General features: G+C 38.6%; 2 protein-coding genes across 7 annotated transcripts in view; one reads left to right on the top strand and one right to left on the bottom strand.

Moving 5' to 3' along the window:
- UBP1 (upstream binding protein 1) overlaps positions 1–3381 on the top strand; it is a 36030-nt gene extending 32649 nt beyond the window's left edge. For all 4 annotated transcript variants that reach the window (XM_056485323.1, XM_056485326.1, XM_056485322.1 and 1 more), the window contains 3 exons: positions 24–166; positions 740–791; positions 1506–3381. In XM_056485323.1, the coding sequence (XP_056341298.1) occupies positions 24–166; positions 740–791; positions 1506–1543 (233 nt within the window). In that variant the 3' untranslated portion in view covers positions 1544–3381. The remainder of the gene's footprint in view (positions 1–23; positions 167–739; positions 792–1505) is intronic.
- Positions 3382–3605: 224 nt separating this feature from the next.
- Positions 3606–20616, bottom strand: part of FBXL2 (F-box and leucine rich repeat protein 2) — a 52395-nt gene continuing 35384 nt past the window's right edge. For all 3 annotated transcript variants that reach the window (XM_056485327.1, XM_056485328.1, XM_056485329.1), the window contains 8 exons: positions 20337–20463; positions 20074–20148; positions 16756–16886; positions 12924–12984; positions 11465–11509; positions 11116–11172; positions 6469–6681; positions 3606–5486 (listed from right to left, as the gene is read on the bottom strand). In XM_056485327.1, coding sequence (XP_056341302.1) covers positions 5379–5486; positions 6469–6681; positions 11116–11172; positions 11465–11509; positions 12924–12984; positions 16756–16886; positions 20074–20148; positions 20337–20463 — 817 coding nt within the window. In that variant the 3' untranslated portion in view covers positions 3606–5378. The remainder of the gene's footprint in view (positions 5487–6468; positions 6682–11115; positions 11173–11464; positions 11510–12923; positions 12985–16755; positions 16887–20073; positions 20149–20336; positions 20464–20616) is intronic.

The raw sequence follows: 20616 nt of genomic DNA, 5'->3' as shown, positions 1-20616 counted from the left end.
TGTAAATGATTTTTTTCTTGCAGTTTATCATGCAATCTACTTAGAGGAGATGGCAGCCTCAGAAGTCACGCGCAAGCTTGCTTTGGCATTTAATATTCCTTTGCATCAAATCAACCAAGTTTACAGACAGGGTCCCACAGGCATCCACATTCTTGTTAGTGATCAGGTAATTGAAATTTTATTTTCTTAGCATTTTATTTATGACTGAAAGTGGAGGGTTTTCTTAAGCTTGCTTATTTCTTACTGCTTTTTTTGTTTGATAATGCAACCCTAGTATTTTCTGACATTTAAAGTATTTTTTCCTTTACAATAAAATTACCAGAATGATTCTTTAAATGTGACTCTTCCTCTGCCTGACTAAACTGAAACTGAACAGACAGAGGCAGCTAAGAAGCCACAGCAATGTTATTTAGTACATATTTATTTTAAGCACACTCAAAGGCAGGGAGCATTTAAACACTGTTGAACTCTGCTTGTTTAAGTGTCTGCTCAACTGAGTTCCAAAAACACAGCCAGCAGTAATAGACTCCCAGCTTGTTGTCACAAGAGTAAAAAGCAGTATTTTAATAGTAATGGATTTTAATTTGGTGTATACCTGTCACTTGCTAAACAAAACCAAAAATGCACAGTTGCTTACAAAAGGCTGTGTTTAATATCAGGGTTGTTTAGGGTTGTTTTTGTTTTGTGTTTTGCATTGATTATACTAGGAGGGTTTTGTAATTTTTTTTTTTTTTTGTAGATGGTTCAAAACTTTCAAGATGAGAGTTGTTTTTTATTCACCACAATAAAAGGTACGTTGTCTTTTCTGAAAGTCTAAAACTTAATTATTTATTCCAGCAAGGAGCCTTCTTTAAAAATTACAAAAGTTTTGCATACACAGTGGCAGAAGATATTCGGAGTTTTTCCTCTCCTAGCCAAATTTCAGGCTCTGTGTAGCATCTCAGGCTCTTCTCCAAGCTTTCAGTTCAGAACCACTGCAGGATGCAGTAACAAACCTTATATAAAATTCAGTCAGCCATCACTGGACAGTGATGATGCTAATGATTGTTTAAAAATAGGTTTAAAAAAAATTAAAATTCTGGCAGTACTACCTCTGAAATTCAGAAACTGAATCTTAACTGAGTCCTGAGAGTCAGCAGAACTGAGCATAACATCCTGTTCTTTCTGTGCTAGTTAAGTCATCTTCAGTAGGCTGTTGTTGAATCCCACTCTCCCTTAGAACTCCAATTTATTTCTGGTACAAGGTGCCAGCAAATGGCTCTAATCAGTGGACAAGTTTGACTCTGTGCAAACTTTACCTACAGAAACTGTCCCTCTTTGAAGACCAATTACAAATCATTAATCATAACATTTTTGTTTAGCACAAGTAGAAAACTTTTAAGTTTCTGTTCTTGATGAGTTTATTTTCAAAACCAAGTTCATACTTGGGTGTTTTGATGCATTGGCTTGAATTTCTGTGATTCTGTTCAAGAAAGACAGACTGACATTGCCTTCATTTTTTTCAGCTGAAAATGGAGAAGGCTTCCATATAATTCTGAAGTGACATCACACGCTTGCTAGATTGCTAGTCCAATGCAGAATGAAGTCCTGCCTAAAGATTATGAAGATCATCCAAACCCTTAGGATCTAACTTCTCTGTATAAGATGTTTCATATTGAAAACAAAATGACCTTTCTAATGAGCTGTTTGATAGGTGAACTTTCTTATCACTGCCATAGCTAAGTGTCCTCATGAGAGGTATAATGCCATGACAGCTTCTGTACAGGCATGGAAGACAATGTAAGCAAAGGTGCTTGCCCTTCACTAAAATAAGGCAAACTATGGCCAGTAGATACAGTTTATAGAAGCAAAGCAGTGCTGCTTTTCTGCTATCTGTATCCAGTTGGAGATGAATGTAAACTTATTTTGGGGCATTTACCTTTCTGTGCCAGTTTGTCTATTACGTGCTTGTACCTTACGCTGGTTTTATTTTTTGATGTTAGCAGAGCACATGCTAATCTGTGTGGAGATGAGTAGTTAAGGTGATAGTGATCAGGTTGTCAGGTCTTTTGAGAGTAAAGCTGTCAAAACAGCTTCCTGTGTAAATTGTGTATAAGAGTGTATGTAAGAAATGTAAATCCAGAACAGGGCTTTTAAGAAGCCCCAGACAGATGCAATATATGCATGCAGCAAACTGCATTATCAATAGTACCTTACTGGAGGGATTAATATAAATCCTGTGGGGTACCAAGTAATTGTGTTTTGCTTTAATGAATTTAATGGAAAAGAATTGCCTATGCATCCTTTATGTTTAGTTTCCTAGGTTCTCTGCAGAGCACTACTGCAGTTTTAACTCTTTGCTTGTAAAATTGTGGGTTTAAAAATACTGGCAGTGAGAAGTGGGGTTTTTAATGGAATTATGCTGATGAGGGAACATGACCCACTGGCACTACAGGGCTGTCATAGCTTTCAGCAGCATTGAATAAATTGCTTGAGAAACACTAAATATACACCCTGTAAGTCTCCTTCCCAGCAGGTGAATGCCCTGCTGGAGCTTCTATTCTGGACAAATCTCTTCTTACCTTTTCAGTTGACCTTCTTGCACCCTCCATCCATCCATACTGTACACCTGTTACAGTGCCTCTTTCATATGACCAAATATTTACTTTTCTCTGAAACAGGCAATGTGCTTTCTTGGTATTTTGGATGTGTCTTGTAAAGTCATGGCACAGCATTTCCTAGGCTAACATTAAGTTTTAATTGGTTAGGTACTTAGAGGAGGGTATTTCCAGAGGTATTAGGTGACAGTTTCAGAGCTGTTATTCTGTGCCTTTGGAAAGTTCCAACTTGATCTCTGGCTTAAAAGCTTGGGAATAGTTTGCTTTTTATGCTGCGGTGTTCCATGTAAACCAACACTAAAGCATATAAAAAAGCAACTTCGACTTTTTGAGTTCCCCTCTCATAAATGGCTCAAGTGCTTAGCAGAAAAGCTTCTGAAAGCTGTAGCATTTTGAAAATTTTAAATTCATCAAATCTAGTTTTTTTCCTATTTTTGGTTGGTTTTTTTTCCTGCACTGAACATAAAACTTCATGTACTTAAAACATTTCTGCCTATAAGTTGTTCATCTTTGGGTATTGTTTGGTCCTAGTATTTTCCTGAACTGACACTTGTGTCTTTTTAGCTCACACCATATTCAAATCCAAATGTTTTATAAAAGTGGAAAAATCTTTGATTGCAAAGTATCCAAACATCTAATTTTAAAGAATATTGAAAGTTGTACAGTAGTTTGTCCAACTCACTTGAAATTGGAATTAAATTATGGCACCAGCAAATGGCTTTTGTTTTTTTAATAAGATGTATACATTTCAAGTATAATAAATGTTTTTCAGTAATTTTGTAAATGTGCTTTTCTTTTTGTTTACTTCTTTTTTTTCCCACACCCACATTAGAGACATTCCATTGTTAAGAAACAGATTAATTGCAAGACCTGTCCTAGCAAGAATCGTAGGTCAAGGTAAGGAAGGGATGTAAACCAGCCCTGCAGTATATCCTGCACACAGTGCATTCACATGGGTCTTCTGCTTCTAGTAGAAATCTTGCTTAGATTTGAAATAATTCCAACAAATTCAAGTTTGACATCAGCTGATTTTTTATTTAAGTGTCGTATATCAGAGTAGGTCCCATTTGTTTTTGTACATCTTCAATGCCATAGACTTACAAGGTTTATGATGGTCTTAAAAAAAAAAGAGCCAACAAAAGGCAACACATCTTGACATATTGGTACCAATGACTGCCCTGGTACAATTGAGAATAAAATCTGGTTAAAACTCTCTTTAGATCAGTAGTGTCTGAATGGAACTCTAAGTATGATTGTAATAGCCACTCCACTACTGTGCAAAAGAAGCCCAGATTCGCTTACTTCGTCGTAAAGACGAAGTAAAGAAATCTATGTACTTTACTCTAAGGTGTAATTTAATCTGAAAGCTGAGGTCTTAATTTACTGTCCCCATCGTCTCTGAGTTATGAACACAGTCCAGCCATTGCTGGCCACAGAAATTCATGCTCACTCCTTTTTAGAAGTCATTTAAAATTTGCAGGGGGGAAATGGCTGTACTGTCCCAGTAGTAGCTTTTCCAACTGCTTTTTAATTTTCAGTAAACACAGGTCCTGAACTCTTAAAACACACACACACACAGATTCAAACTTACACAAAAAAAGCTTTCTGAACTGTCGAGTAGTTTCTCTCAGATAATTGCTTAATATAAAAAAGTTTACCTAATCATCTAGCACTGAAAAACGCATGGCCTTAAGAGTTAATACATAGATTTTTATCATTATCATTGAGAAGTTGACAGCTTCTTAACCAATGTGAAGATTTTGGCTTTCTACATTTGAAAACCACAGGTTTGGTATGGTTCAACTCCTGCCTACAGACTGATAAGCCCATATGCTTGTCCCTAAAATGGGTGGGCCAAACTGAATTCCTTGCTCCATCCTGTTTTCTGTAGCTGAACCTGTTTCCCATTCATTTGAAAAGCACGTGTGCTACACCCTTCCTCCTGGAAGCGCTGCATTCTTTCCTTCCACCTCGTAGTGGTCCCGGAGGACATGGGAATGGTGTTAGCAAAAGCACCATGGATGGCTGCAGCAGCAGGTACAGCAGAGTGCACAGGCTCTACCACAGTGGATTTCTTAACCCCGTTCAAGGCCAATGGCATCGGGCAGAATGTGTGTCAGCTGAGCTTTGTATGAGCAGAGTTCAACTGAACCAAGTCCAAAAAATACTTGGGAAGTATTTCTAGTTCTGTGGGTATCTTCAGGTACTACCTTACCTTTTGACATTACCTATTATGTCCTGTTACATAATTAAATATGAAGCTGAATCATAAAAAAGAACAAGCTGCTTTTTCACTGTAAGAGCTTATGATTACTTTGTATTTTTTGGTCAACATCTGCTAAAGCTGATTTGTCCTTAAACCTGATACTTGATCTGTGGTGTATATTACAGAACAGCAGGCTCAGTTCCTTGATGTGGCAGCCTTGAGCCCCATGTTACAGCAGAGCTTCACACCAAGTAGTGCTGACAAATGCAAATTAACTTCCAAATTCCATGAACTTCCACCAAGTAGCTGCTATGCTGCAATGCCCACACCCTTGACATGGTACTGCAGTTGTCATGCCAACAGAAGGAAGGAGTTACTAATACAAACCAAAGCATCACCAACTTAATCCACAGCTGCACATTACGTCAAGATTTTTACCTGGAAAAAAACAAAACGTTTTTCTTGTCACAAAATTGGATGACCAAACACCACCATTAAGAACTGTCAGGAAACCAACTCCTTCCGCTGACTTGCCATCCCATTCTTCAACATTTTCTGTGTGGCTGCACTCACTGTCAGAGGATAATACAGCATCTGCAGAGGCGCTGTCCACTCCCTCCAACCGACGGAGGGGGAGTTACTGGAGCAAAGTAAGCATGAACTTTCACGTGAGGTAGATGAGCCTGTGGGTGAAAAGGCTGCATTATAATAGGAGAGAAAGAATAGAATTGAAAAGAGAAGCAGCACACTGTTGTGCCAGCAAGTGCTACCTCATTAAGGTTAGTTAGCTAAAAACAAAACATCTACACAGTGGATAGCAGCCAAGCTGTCTTCTCCTCACACGTCATTGCTCTGGACCATCCAGTGTGTCTGGGCACTCAACTTGCCCTGGATCCCCAACAAAGCACTGATGAGCCCAGACAACTCTGCATCAGGAGAAGCACATCTACCACAGGGGTGGAGAGGAATGGACCCTGGCTACTGGGGGACAACTTGTCTGAACCTCATCTCCCATATTCCCACTACTGTTCTCATCCTGGAAAGCAGCATGAAGCAGAATTGTGCTTCTGGCCTCAATTTGAGTCCCTATCAGGTATGAGATTTCCAGTTTCAAAAGTGTTTGGACACAATCTGGGATACGAAGCTGCAGACGAGTTTTAACTTCAAGGCTAAAACACTGCCCCCACTAGGTAAGTGGGTCCTGACCTAATGGGTGAGATATGCAGGGAAAAGGTTTGGGGCTGGATTCCAGGGCTGGAGGGCCCTGCAGCCCCTCAACTGAAATATCTATTCAGATGTTTTACTATTGGCTCTGTGTATTAACATATATTTTAGGATATATATATATATATATATATATATATATATATAAAATATATTTAGGATAAAGCATGCCACTACACCATCCTAAAATCAGAGGCCTGTATTTGAAAAAAAAAAAAGCCAGAAAGAAGACGAGCTCATCATTTCAACAGCAAAATGTCATGAGTCAGAACTGACAATAATTGCTGTTAATACAAGGAAGTTACACATGAGGACCTAACAGAAGGACAGTCAGACTGTTTATCCAGCCTTCCTTGCCTGGGACACTTGTAGGACTCCTACAATCTCTAGCAGTACCAACAGCTCTGGCTTTTTCACAGGAACAAGCCAGGAAACACATACTCTGATCCGTTTGATTCCAGCTCGTGTGACTTGCTGACAGTCGTACAGCTCAATTCTCTCCAGGTTGTGGCAGTTCTCCAGGTGTTCCAGAGTCACGTCCGTGATGAGGAGACAGTTATCAAGCTCCAGCACCTGCAGCCTCTCGTGCCCACATGTGCTGTTGCTCAGGTGAAGAATCCCATCATCAGTGATCAGTTCACAGTGAGATAAGCTCTAAAAGAGAGAGGCGAACAATTAACAATATCCCTCAGTCCTAAGTTATTAGAGCCTCTGGACATCAGAAGTCCTCTTCAATCTCCTTCACTCCAGTCACTAAACAGCTACAAATAACAAACAGCTGAAACCCAGCAGAGTAAAAAAAGAAACTGCTTTGCTTAACAAAACAGCTGTACTTGATTTTAACTTTGCTTCACAACAAGCTGAGTCCCAAAACACATCACTGGCAAAACCCTGAGGCCCTGTCTTGGGGTGACTTTATGGTGCTTGTATCCCCAAATCATCTGCTGGTGTTCAATACTGAATTCTGCAGCTTTAAGACTGGTTTCAGGAGTGAAGGGGGAAAGAAAGAGGTGCAGAGTTTGTTATCAGAGACTGCACTTGCTCCCCCGCATTTTTCACTCAGACTGTGTTGTCTGCAGTGGACTGTGGAAGAGAGCTTTTTGTTTTTTGTTTCAGTTAGTTTTTCTGGCTAGCTGAGGCAAAGGAGTTCCCCCAGACTGTTCTTTTCCTTTTTCTTGGAATTGTTTGAACCTACTCTGAAACCCAGGGGAGCACCGGGAGCTCACACCTGTGGCCCACCAGGCCTGGCCTGGGCTGTGGCATTTCCCAGCACCGGAGGGACTGAGAACAGACTGAGTGAGCTGAGCTGCGACCCATGGAAGAGACTCTTCTGAGTGTGTCATCTCCTTCAGAGCAGCAAAAGGTTTTGCTGTTTAGTATTGTTCATTTTTGTGCTGGGAAGTGCTTTGTCAGTTAAATAACCAGTTTTTTTCCCACTTCTCTCTGAGGGAATATTTTTTCCCCAAACCAGTTGAGGGCAATTATTCAGAGGTTTCCTCCCAAATTTGCCCTAAACCAGGACAGGCCCCTTTGCTCTCTGTGAATATGGGAATTCTTTTCCAATTGTCCTACACAATGCAAACAGCACTGTGCCAGAAACAACTTTAAATTATGATTGAGAACATAGAGGAATCAATGAGTATCTACTCAAGGGTTACTGTTTCACGCCTGCCACGTTCTTATGCATACACCAGAACCAAGCCTGTGCAAGTCCACATAGATAGCGAACAACCACAATGGACTGATTTGCCAAATAATGGTTTCAAAAAAACACAAGCCATGAACATTTAGCACCTCAGGCTGTACAAACAAGGAGCAATAAACATCTCATACAGCTGCAGGAGCAGTCTTTTCTGCAACAGTAAGGATAATAAACCAAAAAAATCTGCTCCTCCTCAGCATATTTTTTTACTCCCTTGAATTTCAAGAACATGGAAAATGATGTTGCACCTCAGGCAGTGGCACCACATAAAGCACCCTCCTCATTTCTTTAGGGAATTCATGACTTTTGGAGAAGCACGGATGATGACAACAACAGGAAACAGACATTCCTCACAGTCAGCTTAAAAAACCACTCTTTGTCACCAGTGAAATGAATGCTCTCAAGTCTTCCCCAGTGAAATGTGCAGGACATGTGAACTCTACTGCTCTTGCCCCGGGCTCTGAGCTAGCACCCTGCTTTATGCTCAGCCCTGTGTTTTGCCTGTACTTGTACCTAAACCTAACAGTGCCCAGTTCTGAAGTAGCATTTCCTTGCCCCAAGTTGTTTTTTTCAGACAGCAACTGATGAAGAAACACTTGCAGCAGTCCAAAAGCACTTTTTAACTCAGAGCAAGCAAATAACAGTGGTCAAAAGGACCACCTGCCAATCCCCTGACTCTAACATATATAGCCTTTCCCCCCTCTGGATACAACACATCTTTTCATTCCAGCTTGACAGGAACTGGGACTTCCAACCTTACTTCACCTCAGCTACAGTCGTGAGCTTCCTGCTACCAAACACATGGGGTCTGTCCTGCTCTTTGAAACAATTTGCCCTCAACTTTTTTCATCTTTGCTCTGCAGAATGAACAGGTAACCCAAGAAAGGCTGGGAGAGACAGGTCTCCATCTCCCCTGGAGTCTGACAGGAGCCACCTCAGCAGCTTCCCTTTAGGTCCCGCTGGTCCAATTTTACACATCAAGTGTGAGCAGCCAGCAACACCATGAGGGCAAACTGTCTCCAAAAGACAGCAGAAATGAAGTGCTTGCCCATATCAACAGTGTTTTAACTCCTGACACCCATTCAGGCAGTCTCTCAAGTCTTTAAACACATCAGCTCTCTCTCCTGTGTCTCCTTCCTCTGTGTACGTGCTCTGAGCACCTCGTTTGGCTCAGAGCCTGAGAACAATCAGCAGCTGCAGGGTTAACCAACATTCATAACAGACCTACTATTCCAAGGAAGGACAGGAGGTTCTGTGAAGCTGTTGGCTAATTAGGAGTATTCCAACCCAGCAAGTAAGCAGCTTATAAAATCAGCTTTCCTGGGACACGGTATTCGTACTGCAAGGACAATACAGGATGTACAGCTGAGTTTGTAGAACTTTGTACAACAAATATGCCAAATTATGCACACTTCATATTAAACAGTAGGATTTTTCTGACTTCCTAAGCCTTCCTAATATTAACTAATAATGTGGAATTTTACAAAGACAATTGTTTGAAATCTTAAGAACAAAGATACATGGTCAATTTTTTTTGTTAATACATACTAAATGCTGTGCATAAATCAAGTATGGCAGGACATATTATGAGAACTTCACATGCTGTGAAGAATTCAATTGTCTTCTCATCTTCAGTACTATCATATTTCACAATATCTCTACTAATTTAAATGTAAAATTAAATACTTTAACCAGAAATTACTTCTTAAGTACATTAGCCAATAAAGCACTCTGATACTGAAGAGTTGCCTATTTCCACCATCTACCGAGTCATCAAACATGACAAAAGCACATCCAAAGTTGATCTCTGCAATTCCAAAATGTTTGTTCTAACTGCAAATACACTTAAGAGTTTACAGGACATTGGAAGCACCAAGATTAGTTTATGCACTACATTTGGCACCTGCCTATCTTATCTTGTCTTTTCCTGTCATTCTCAGCCATTGTTGTTCACACACAATCTCTGAGTATGTATCCTTCCTACCCACAGGTTATAGATATAGATATAGATATTAGATATAGATATAGATATAGATATAGATATAGATATAGATATAGATATAGATATAGATAGATATAGATATAGATATAGATATAGATATAGATATAGATATAGATATAGATATAGATATAGACTTAGAAAAGTTGTGAAGTTTTACCAATGCCACACTTCCCTGTCTGTGGGCAAACACACAAAGGCCAACAAAGAGAAGCAGGCTCAGAAAAAAATGCTTGGGATTTATGAGGTTTTATGGTATCTCTGTTGATGCACTGACAGAACTGATACAAAAGATCTCTAGCAAGAACTGGCTGCAACTGGTATTACAATACAAAAACATGTCCCATATAAATGGCTCCATATCTCCTGACAACTCATTTGGTTTAACATCAAGAATGATGGTTCAGAAATAAGCTGGACAGTTGATAAAGAAAAATTTTAAAAAACAACAATATAAAATAGTGAAGAATCACAGAATCATTAGGTTGGAAGAGACCTTCAAGATCATTGAGTGCAACCCAAGCTCCTTTTAAAAGCCATCTTTCCTCATGTTGCTACCTTAGTAACACTGAGTAACACTAATCATAACAATTTAATTAAGGAAGCAGAACACCTTCCTTTAATCCCATCTAAGAACAGATTATAAAGATACTTGTTCTCTCACATAGATCTGAGTAGTTATAACAAATTTACACTAAAGGACAACTGGCCTGAAATACAGAAGCTCCTACTGGCAATTTTCAAGTATCTTAAGAACAGACAAATTTATGTTACCTCAAACTGGTTTTGATGATCTGAAAGATCTAAGTCAGCCCTCCCTAGAAAACAGTTCTTTGAAATCCAGCAGGGTAGCCCACTCTCAATCCTCTCCAATTATATTCAAAAGTCAAGTCCAAGGAAACCTTCCATAATTTATTATATAAATGTAGTCCTTGAAAAAAAGAGCTTGCATGCAAAACTGCTTACAGAATGACTATGTTTATCTTCTCTGGGTGGTTTTGTTTATTCACTATTTGATGTGAAGTGTCATACTCTCTAAGAAAATCACTGAGCACTTGAGAATATCCATGAAGGATCTAAGTACTTTAAGTTGAATCAAATATGTAAGGAATCAAATATGAGGGATGTTAACCATAAAATAAAAGCTTTCTGGTTATTACCCACTGATTTGGTAACATTTTTTTAATCACACAATGCATGTAAATATTTTAGGAGTAATGTCCTGCTTTTAGAATACTTATGAAACTTGCACATATTTTGCACACTGTCACTGTACATCAGGACTTATTTCCAGACACAGAGTGAACAGCCTGGGTTTGTACTGCAGGAGTTGTCTGTGTTATGTCCTTTGGGGCAACACAGGCCACAGACTGGGAGTTACACTTACCAACGCTTGCAGCTTAGGACAGTGTATGGAAAGTTGTATCAGTGTGCTGTCAGTGATCTGGGAATAAAAGAAACCAAACATCACACACAAGCAACAGACAGCAGAAGAGACAATCCTCAAATAAGATATCTCTTTCTCTACCAGATGAGGGTTCTGTTATTTCTGGAAAACAACCCATCACCTGTTACTCTCTCAGTATTTCCCTGTATAGAATTTCCCAATAATTATTTTTATTTCCTACCATAAACAAAACACTATTTATAAAAAACAAAGAACATCTAGACGAAGGTGTTAATGTATTGCATTCTTGCACTGGACATTCAATATTCCTTTTCATATTAAAACTCACCAAAACACACTCTTCCAAGTCCATCTTTTCCAGCTCATGGCAATTCTACAATAAACAAAAAATGAGCAGATAAACAAAAAATTAAATAAATCAACATAAAATCATGCACAGGGCTTATAATATGGGAACAGCACAGCTTGCAAGAGGAAACTATCTAAATCCTTTCAAATATTTGATCATCATAAAAAGACAAAAATAATTGTTAAAAGAAATAGACGAATTAACAAGCAATACCCCACCTCCCTCTGAAACATCTAAATTTCAGCCTTTCTCCTACAAAGTGAAATGTCTCCTCCTTGTCCTGTAAGGTTTGAACAGAACATACCAGTACTCAGCAGCCCTACTTCCCTTTCCCCCTTACTCCAAACCCATGGTATTTACAGCCTGTGAACTAAAGCCAACTCATCTGCACATACAACTTTTGCATTTATCAGCTGCACCTAACTCATCCGGAATACACTTAAACCCATGGCACATTTCTCATCATCATCATACATTAGAAAGAAGCCTTAAAACCAAACTGCTTTGCCAATGAATGCTGAAAATATTAAAAAAGGGTCTACTTTAAGGGCAGAAGGAAGCTGCATATCACACCTACACAAGCAATTTTCTTGGAGCAACATTTTGAGAGACCCCCAGCAAGCTTTCAGAAGTGCTTTCAATATCTAATCATGACTAATTTTAAGAAAAGAATGCAACCTTGTGACCTTGCAGCAGACCACACAGTGTCAAAGCTCAGCTCAATTCCCAAACTGTTTTTTCCAGGAATAGGAAAAAAAGGTTTAAGAGCAGGCTTGAGGTGACTACCAAGTGCTGGACAATCAGAAAACCACTCTGTTTAACCACTTGGCTACAAAAAACCCCCACCCTTTTCATTCACATGAAATATCAGCAGCATAAGTCCCATTTACAATTTTTGCGTTCAGATTTCCTAACCAGCAAGCACACAAGTCTAACATGAAGCATTTGACACCATCAATATGCTGACTGTACATACTTACAGCACAAATCCTGCACAAGTGCTTATGGTTTATAATGTATGATGTAAGTGTTCTGAAATATAAAGTTATCTTCAGAACAACATATTATATGCTGATTTTTTTGATGTAAATATCACAAATACTTGTGCCATCAATATAATGGAAATTTGGCTAGAATACATAAGAAGAGTTTAGAATTACGTTAAGTGTATTGAATTGATTGAAACAATTAAAACGAATGGAAAAAGAGAGGAAAAAAGTGAAAAATGCAATGACAGATGGCAAATCAGATCAAGTTGCAGATCTAAGTATAATCCAGAAATAAAATAGCTTTTTAGTCCCCTCCTCCACTGGTTTCTGGCTTCTTTCCACTTTAACTCCCCTCTTCTCACACTGCTTCCCAGCAGAACTACATCAATTCACAGCTGCTCAGCTGCAATGAAACCGGGCAAGCTGTAACCTCCTGAAATGACCCTTACCCGTGCTAGAAGGGTAAACCCAGCATCTGTGAGGTGTGAACATCTTGCAGCTTCCAAAATCCTGGAAAAGTTTTAAATGTTAAAGAAAATATTAACATAGAGAAAAGCAAATGCATTTGAGAGACAACTTGTCTTCTGCAACTTAAAAGTTCTCAATAGCAAAAGTATGTGTATATACACCTCCCCCCACAACTTTTCACCATGATTTGAAATTAAAAACCAGACTTTTAATCCAGTTTATCAGAAGATTCTGACAGTCACACAACATTTAGTGGGAAAATATTATACACAATTAGAGTAATTTTAACCTCTTGTTTCACTAAAAGCATAGTAACCAAGTTTTCTCACGTGCTAACTGAGGAAAGATATGGGAAAATAAACCCTGAGTTAAGGAAAACGCAGATGAAGCCTGCATCTAAAACCTGTTATCTAAACACAGGCTGCTGGGAAGCCACAAAACTGAGAAAGTGCTTACTAGAAATCCCCTCAGAGCCTCTGCATGAAGCACAGTGAAGCAGTTTACCAGAAAGCAAGGAGCTAAAAATCTCCCAAGCCCACAGTAAGAACAACAAACTATATGAACATAACCTTAAAGAAAACAGCGGCCTGTTGGTAACAATCCTAACACACTTTCAAGAGGCACTGGGAAGCAGAACTGACAATAAAAAGAAACAATCCCAAAAGGTCAACTCCCCAAATAGTACCACTAGTATGCATAACAGGCCTCCATCCCACTAATAATTCGTTGTCTTTGTTTTCTTTGTCCTTTTTTAATGAACACTTTCCTTTGGAGGTGGAGTAAGTATCAAGATGTATCAGTGCCATGGGATAAGCAGCAAAATACTAAGTACAACTTATCACAGAAACAATGCTTCTATACCAGGACTGGCGGAGAGGAGGCAGGGAAAGAGGGACAAAAGACCTTTTTGTGGCAATACTGAGAGGCCTCCAGATCTTTCCACTGGTTTAGGAGGTCATTAGAATATTCTTTCTCTAGAGAGAAAGTGCAAAGGGAAAAGCCATACTGAAGTACACCGAAGTACAGGATGTGGGGCTCTGACTATGACTTTGCTGGATCAGTCTCTTCCAAGCCAAAAGCAAGAGGGCAGCCAAGTTTAAAGCTAAGCAGCCACAGGCTTGAAAAGCCACTTTCAGAGTTCCAGTCTTCAACAAGGCTCAGAAGTAGGAGGGAAACTCAAGCCAAGACAGGCACCTCTTCCAAAATTTATATGGCTCTGATACCTCTGGGACGTACTTTACAGACTTACTTTCAGAAATTCTGTGCCCTTCCATCAAGGACAGTTAGCAGCCTATCATAAAATACTCTCAGCTACTCTGAAAATTGCCTGTGATACCAAATAGGAAGAGGAAAAACACCACTACAAAACACTCCCCAGGATTCAGGTCACATTTGTCACCCTTCTAACTCCTTTCATCAATCACTTGCTATGCAGCCCATCTTATTACACGGCTGACTTTAAAGGGTGGAGAGGGAATGACATTTGCAATGATATCCAAAGTAGTGAGGATGCTACTTCCTGCACACCCAGTTGAAACAGAACAATAAGAAAACAAAAGATAAGCAGCTCTAGCTTTCCTGAAACGAGGAGTGAGCTGTATACACACATGCTGCATCAATCAGACCCCAGAATGCAAAAACAGGTGGGAAGGCACTGGGCAGCATGGAAATAATTTTTGCATTTGTTTTAGTGATTGTGCTTAAATACAGAGGGCTCTTCTTTTTTCCAGTTACAACTGACATAAATTTCCCATCCAGTGATTTGTGAAGAAGTATCTAACATAGGAACTGGTGAGGCAAATGATATCCAAAGCAGATTCTCCACTCTTATGAAGAAATGTTCTCTGAGACAGACTCAAAGCTGCTTTCATTGCATACAGCTGCTTTTTGGGCACACCTGGAATGTCTCTGTACTCAGCAATTCCCTCCTCCTGTGGAATTAGCAGCCGGTAGAGCTATAAAGAATATGATCCTAACTTTAACAGTCCCACCCAGACAAATACATTAATGGTTCACAGGTGGTCTTCTTGACAAGCCTTGCCAAAATACTTCTAAGTATTTCAGCATTAAAAAGTGATAATAAAGAGAAAAAAAAGAGAAGGTACGAAGCACCTGAAAGAGCAGATGTAAAGAGGGATGACAAGACATCTGTACATTGATGTGAGATAAGAAATACAGCTGAAGGGTCTGCTGAAAACTTGACCTAAGTTTTTGTCCAAGAAGATATTTGTGACTGGCAACAGATGAATCAGGGAAATGCAGCAGTATAATGGAAAGCAGAAGAGTAGGACATTCAAGATCCTGAAGTGAGAGTAGCACAGCATAGAAAATACTCAAAAATTTCCTAACAGGTCCAGCAAGTCCAACAGAGGCAGCATAATTTTCTTTCACACTCAACACTGAAATATTCAGAAGGTACAGAACAAGTGTGGAATTACATTTCCCTTTGATTTCCAACATAATTTTTAACAAGTGCTTTCCACCCATGATTCCAAAAGTCTAGCTGTAACCAGCTGTACCTTCTGTCCTTCCAACATGCAGTAATCACTGCAAAGGGTCATTTTCTTTCCCTGTGCTGTTATTCATTACCGGAGGAGAGCAGCAGATGCCTTCCCCCTCGTGGCTGATAGTTTACCTACCAAAGTCAAAACAATTCCTGCTGCACTTGTACTGCCCTTGGAAAGAACGGCACAACTAACAGCAGTTTAGACATCCTTTTATTTCCCATTTGAGATGCTAATTGAGAAAATGAAAGAAATGGTGGAAAAAGACCAGCAGTAACAGCATAGCTTCCTAGGGAACACCAGTAAGCATGCCAAAAGGCTCCTAAGCTCCTAATAAACATGAACAGGGACACAAAGGGGACTCTCAGCCTGTAATTGTCTTAAGACAGGTTTTCTACAGTCACAAAAGCTCTTTTTCACCCATTCAGCTAAAGGAACATTGTGTGTCAGCATATGGTATACTGGCATTTGAATGCAGCATCCCTGAATTTTTAGGGACTACTCACTCCTCCACTACCAGTGATTTAAGGATAACAAGTTCTGACTCCTGCATGTTCCTGTCATAAATGGCCATTTGTCATCCAAAAATCTTATCTTTTTACTTACTTTACACTAAAATCAGAAGCATTACCTGTCTCTACAATATGTCTCCATAACCAGGGAGCTGCTCCCCATAACTGAGCTTCGGTTTTAAAGCCTGCCATAACATATATGTTTGCACAAATTACACCAATGTGGAAATTTTTATTATTTTTAACAGGTAAGTCCCTATTGTTCAAAACATCTCTCATAAATATCAGTCCTCAATGCTTGCAAAGACATGAGCACACTTTATTTATGAATTTAAGAACACCAGGCTGTACTGCAGAGCATATTAAATGCACTTTTATAATAAAATCTTTCAATATAATTATCAGATATGATTTAGCTATTTTTTGTAAGACAAATGACTACATAAAACCATATCAGATTACAAACATCAGAAGACACAACACAATCACAGATATTTTTAGCCTTAAAAAAAGTAATGGGCTTTATATCTTCTTTTTTCTCGCTTGTAATTAGTAACTAAAAAATTTAGCTAGAAGCACAGAATTGAACTGCTGGGCTCAGCATATCTTATTTGTTATATATTAACTCTTGCTTTTCTGATATATAGTGAACTACATTAATATGAAGCTACAGAGGACCAGCCCTCAAATTTATGCACTTCTAACTTAATGTTTTGGTTGCAAATACAGCTTATTTTTATTTCTTAGACCAGGTCAGTAAGAACATGACATATAACACACACTCATGACATACTCACTTCAGCCTTGGACAGTTCAGACCAAGTGCTGTGAGAGAAGCATCTGTCAGGTTGCTACAGCCTGAAACACAGAGTGACTGCAGTCTATGGCATCCTCTACATATTTTCACAATGCCTTCATCTGAAATTTGCTGCAACATGGAAGAAGGTTGAAGTTACTTCCTTATCAAGTAATCAGCCAAGAATAAAACTCACGACACTGCTACTGAACTACTATTGTCACACTGTATATAACCAAGACAACCTGGATTTTCAACCAAAAAATACAGTCGTGAAACCACGTACAATGAAGATAATCAACATTTACAACTCCTGCTTAATTATGTATTTCTCCATATATCTTAAGTCCTACTCTAAGGCAGTCTGAAGCACAAAGTGAGAGTAGTTTGTTTTTGTTTTCCTCTTTCACTTTGCTTTTGTTTCATAATTTTTCACATATCTTCTTTTTTTTTTTCAAACTGTGCTCACTTCTTATATATTGGTGGGGTCCAGGCCTTTTGTTCCAGTGACTGTGTGAGTTTGTGAACAGTGCAAAAGAGATTTTAAAGCCCCACAGCAGGGAGCTAACTACCTAACTTGCCCTGGAGCAGTAGGACCCATGGGCAAAATCCTTCACCTTCTGAAAATTTTTGAAGCAAGATTTACGGAGAAACAATTACACATTATTTACAGAAGTGTAAAAGCTGGATTTGCCCTACCCTGTACAGTTGTCTTTAGATGAAAGATTCAACTCAGAAGAGGACTTTTCATTTCTCAAAAATGTTTTGTAGTAGATATTCTGTAAGGTACAACTCCAAATTTAGAACACGAATAAGTAAGTTTTCTCTCTGAAACAGGAACTATAAGAAATAACCCCATTGCAGCTGCACACAAAATAGCAACAGAAACTGGATTACTCTGTGTGTGTGTGTGTCTGTGTGTGTGTGTGTGTGTGTGTGTGTATGTGCAAATACAATTTTGTTTACAAGTCTTCTATTCTGAAAAAAGCTCTCTCTCCTCCTCCTCACATTATGAATTTAATTTTTATGCTGTGTGGAACAGGTTGTTTTATTTCCTGGCTTAATAATACTCCTGCAATAGTAGCAAAGACCTCCACTGTAATAGAAAATACACAGGCCTTGTATAAGCCCCTTATTTGAGTACGCTCATACATAGCATATTTCTGAGGCTATTACCACAAAAATAACCTTTCCTAGATAAAAACAGGATGAGAAATAGCAGTAGCTGGGAACAAAGATAGGTTACCTTATGCTCTCCCCTCCCCAGCCCAGGACTTTTTAGTATCAGAAGTTTAGACTTGCAACTAGTTCAGTCAAATTATTGTTATTAACTTGAAGTCTTGTTTTCTTTTTGGAGATCTAGAAGAATTTGCATAATCTACAGGTAAGAACATAAGTTTTGGATTCTGTCCAAATCAGTCAGGTACTTCTGGATTTGATTCTCCAAAATCATGTTATTTTCTGGAACTGTTCTCCTTCCTTTGAGAAATACTAATGATGCTTTTACTGGGAAAAGGGACTGCTTTGAAGAACTATGTAAATTTTACACTGCTGTAAAAAGCTGTCAAGTCATATATGAAAGTTTTCCACTCTGAAGTTGCTGTGATTTCAATGCCCATATCACTGTCAGGAAAGAAAAGTGTTTGAAAAATGCCTGCAAGTCCCTGCAAAAGTTTCCAAAAACTTTCTCTAAAGATGGTACCTTTCAGATGTGTGGTTTCCAAGCTAAAGTTGATTCTATAGCTGCTGGAGCTCGCCTGGAATTTTATAGGGGCCATAAAACAGAGTCACTAGAATTACAGTGGGGGTCATATAAAGCACAAAGACACATGCTATGTAAAAATCCCTTTGATCATATGGAGCCTGGATGCTTCTGGAAGCATGTGTCCAAGCCATAGCAAGCAGGACACACCTCCAGTGAAATACAGCTTTAAAGCACATGTAATTAAGTAGGACACACAGACTAAAAACTCAAAAAAACTCAAAGGAAAGAATACTTTCCCTCGGGATGTTTTTTTGTTTGTACTACATAACAAGAGACATCCTGACCAAGGGAAAGCTCTGGTGCATTTCTGTGCCAATGCCACTGTTAAGTGGGAGAGATAGGAACTGATTATCATGAGACCTCTTGAGATCCTTCCACAAAAACAGTCAGAAAAGGCTAGCCTTGATCTATCTCATTAATCTCAGGCAGAACACAACAAAAAAAAAAAAAGACTTGTGAGAAGGACAGCAAAAAGAAGAGTAAAGTGGGAGGAAATTACATACTGACTTTATTTTAAAGTGTGGTTCAAAAGAAGGAACTTCCCTTCACTGCCGTTATCTTTAAGTGTCCAGCTTCAGTGGGCACGTACATTCAGACTGAAAAGTTCTCTTTCACTAAATATCTGGATCATGGAAGCTCAAGCTTTGTATTTGTATTGTTTTTATTTTCTGCCATTTTAATGTAACTTTTAATAATCCCTAACACTCAAAAATATTCAACACTTTAAATAAATCTATTAGGTTCAATCCTAACAAAAAATGTTGCCATGCCACATTCATTCTGGAATAATCCATAAAACAGACTTGAAAGTTTTGCAGGTTTTTTTTACCTTCAAGCAATAAAACTAGAAAACTTCTCCAAACCAAACAAAAATATGATTTCATTATTCAACTCTGCATGACTGATACACTAATTCACTAATTTATTTCAATATCTTTTAGGGCTTATTTTCAGGGAAACAACAACTTAGATATATTTAAAATCTAAAAGAAGGCCTTTCCCATTCCTGAAAAGTCACATCAGAAACAACGAAAAAGCCAGCAGAAACCAGAGCAAAGAAAATTTGTGTTCTCTAAGTAGAATTAAAAATACATGGATGATTCCCAGTAATTCCATTACAAATCAATATTGGAAAGGCATGCCCTTCTGTCACTAAGACAGTTCTGAATCATCTTCAGTTAAGCCATTACGTTTTACTCTCTATTATGTAGGCCAGAACATAACTTCTGCTCAACTGGAAACCTTAAAATTGTCACACAGTTAATGAAATTTGAATGAATGCAGTTAATTCTTATTCTAGAGCTTACCAGTTAAAAGACGTAATGAGGGGGAAAAAAATAACCCAACACTTCAGTCAAAACTCAGGTGTAGAAACAACCAGCTCATTAAAAGCCACTATTCCCCACAAAATCCTGTGAACTGCAGAAATGTACTATCTCGTTTTAGTGTTATGAAGTGCTTAATGGGTTGATCTGATAGCAGATCAATTCATTAGCATTCAAAAATGATTTCTGATTTTTAGAGAATGTACCTTTGGAAGATTCAAATACTTACTGTACACGATTGCAAATTCAGGATTACAAGCTCATGACAGTGATTTTGAATGTGTTTCAATGCTTCATCTTCTAACTGTATTTAGTAATTAAATTGGATATAGGAAAAGAAACAATAAATTAAAAGCACAGCAAAGCAGCCCAACACATTTTGTAATATTGAACAAAATACTATAACAAAAATGACATTTTTTTAATTCATGGAGATTTCAAAAACCCAAAACAAAATTTTATTCCTAAAGGATCACCCAAGCAATTATGTACCTGTGTGCAACCTCTAAGAAATAGAGCTTTTAGTCCACTACACCCTTTCACCAGTGCTTCAATACCATCCTTCGTAATCTGATCACACCAGGAAAGATTCAAATGTTCCAGATTTCTGCAACCCTCACTGGGAGAATTAAAAAAATACATAAAGTTAAATCCAGCCTTCAAATAGTCATAACAGTGGGAAACCCAAATTAAACACACTGTTAGAAATTAATGATAGCCAGTGGACTGTGCCAGGCCTCCATAAAAAAATCATGAGAAAAGACCACACACA

The sequence above is a fragment of the Oenanthe melanoleuca genome, chromosome 2 (genome assembly GCF_029582105.1).
Source record: "Oenanthe melanoleuca isolate GR-GAL-2019-014 chromosome 2, OMel1.0, whole genome shotgun sequence".
Taxonomy (NCBI): domain Eukaryota; kingdom Metazoa; phylum Chordata; class Aves; order Passeriformes; family Muscicapidae; genus Oenanthe; species Oenanthe melanoleuca.
Note: the sequence above shows the minus strand (reverse complement) of the source record. Positions and strands in the feature narration are given on the sequence as shown.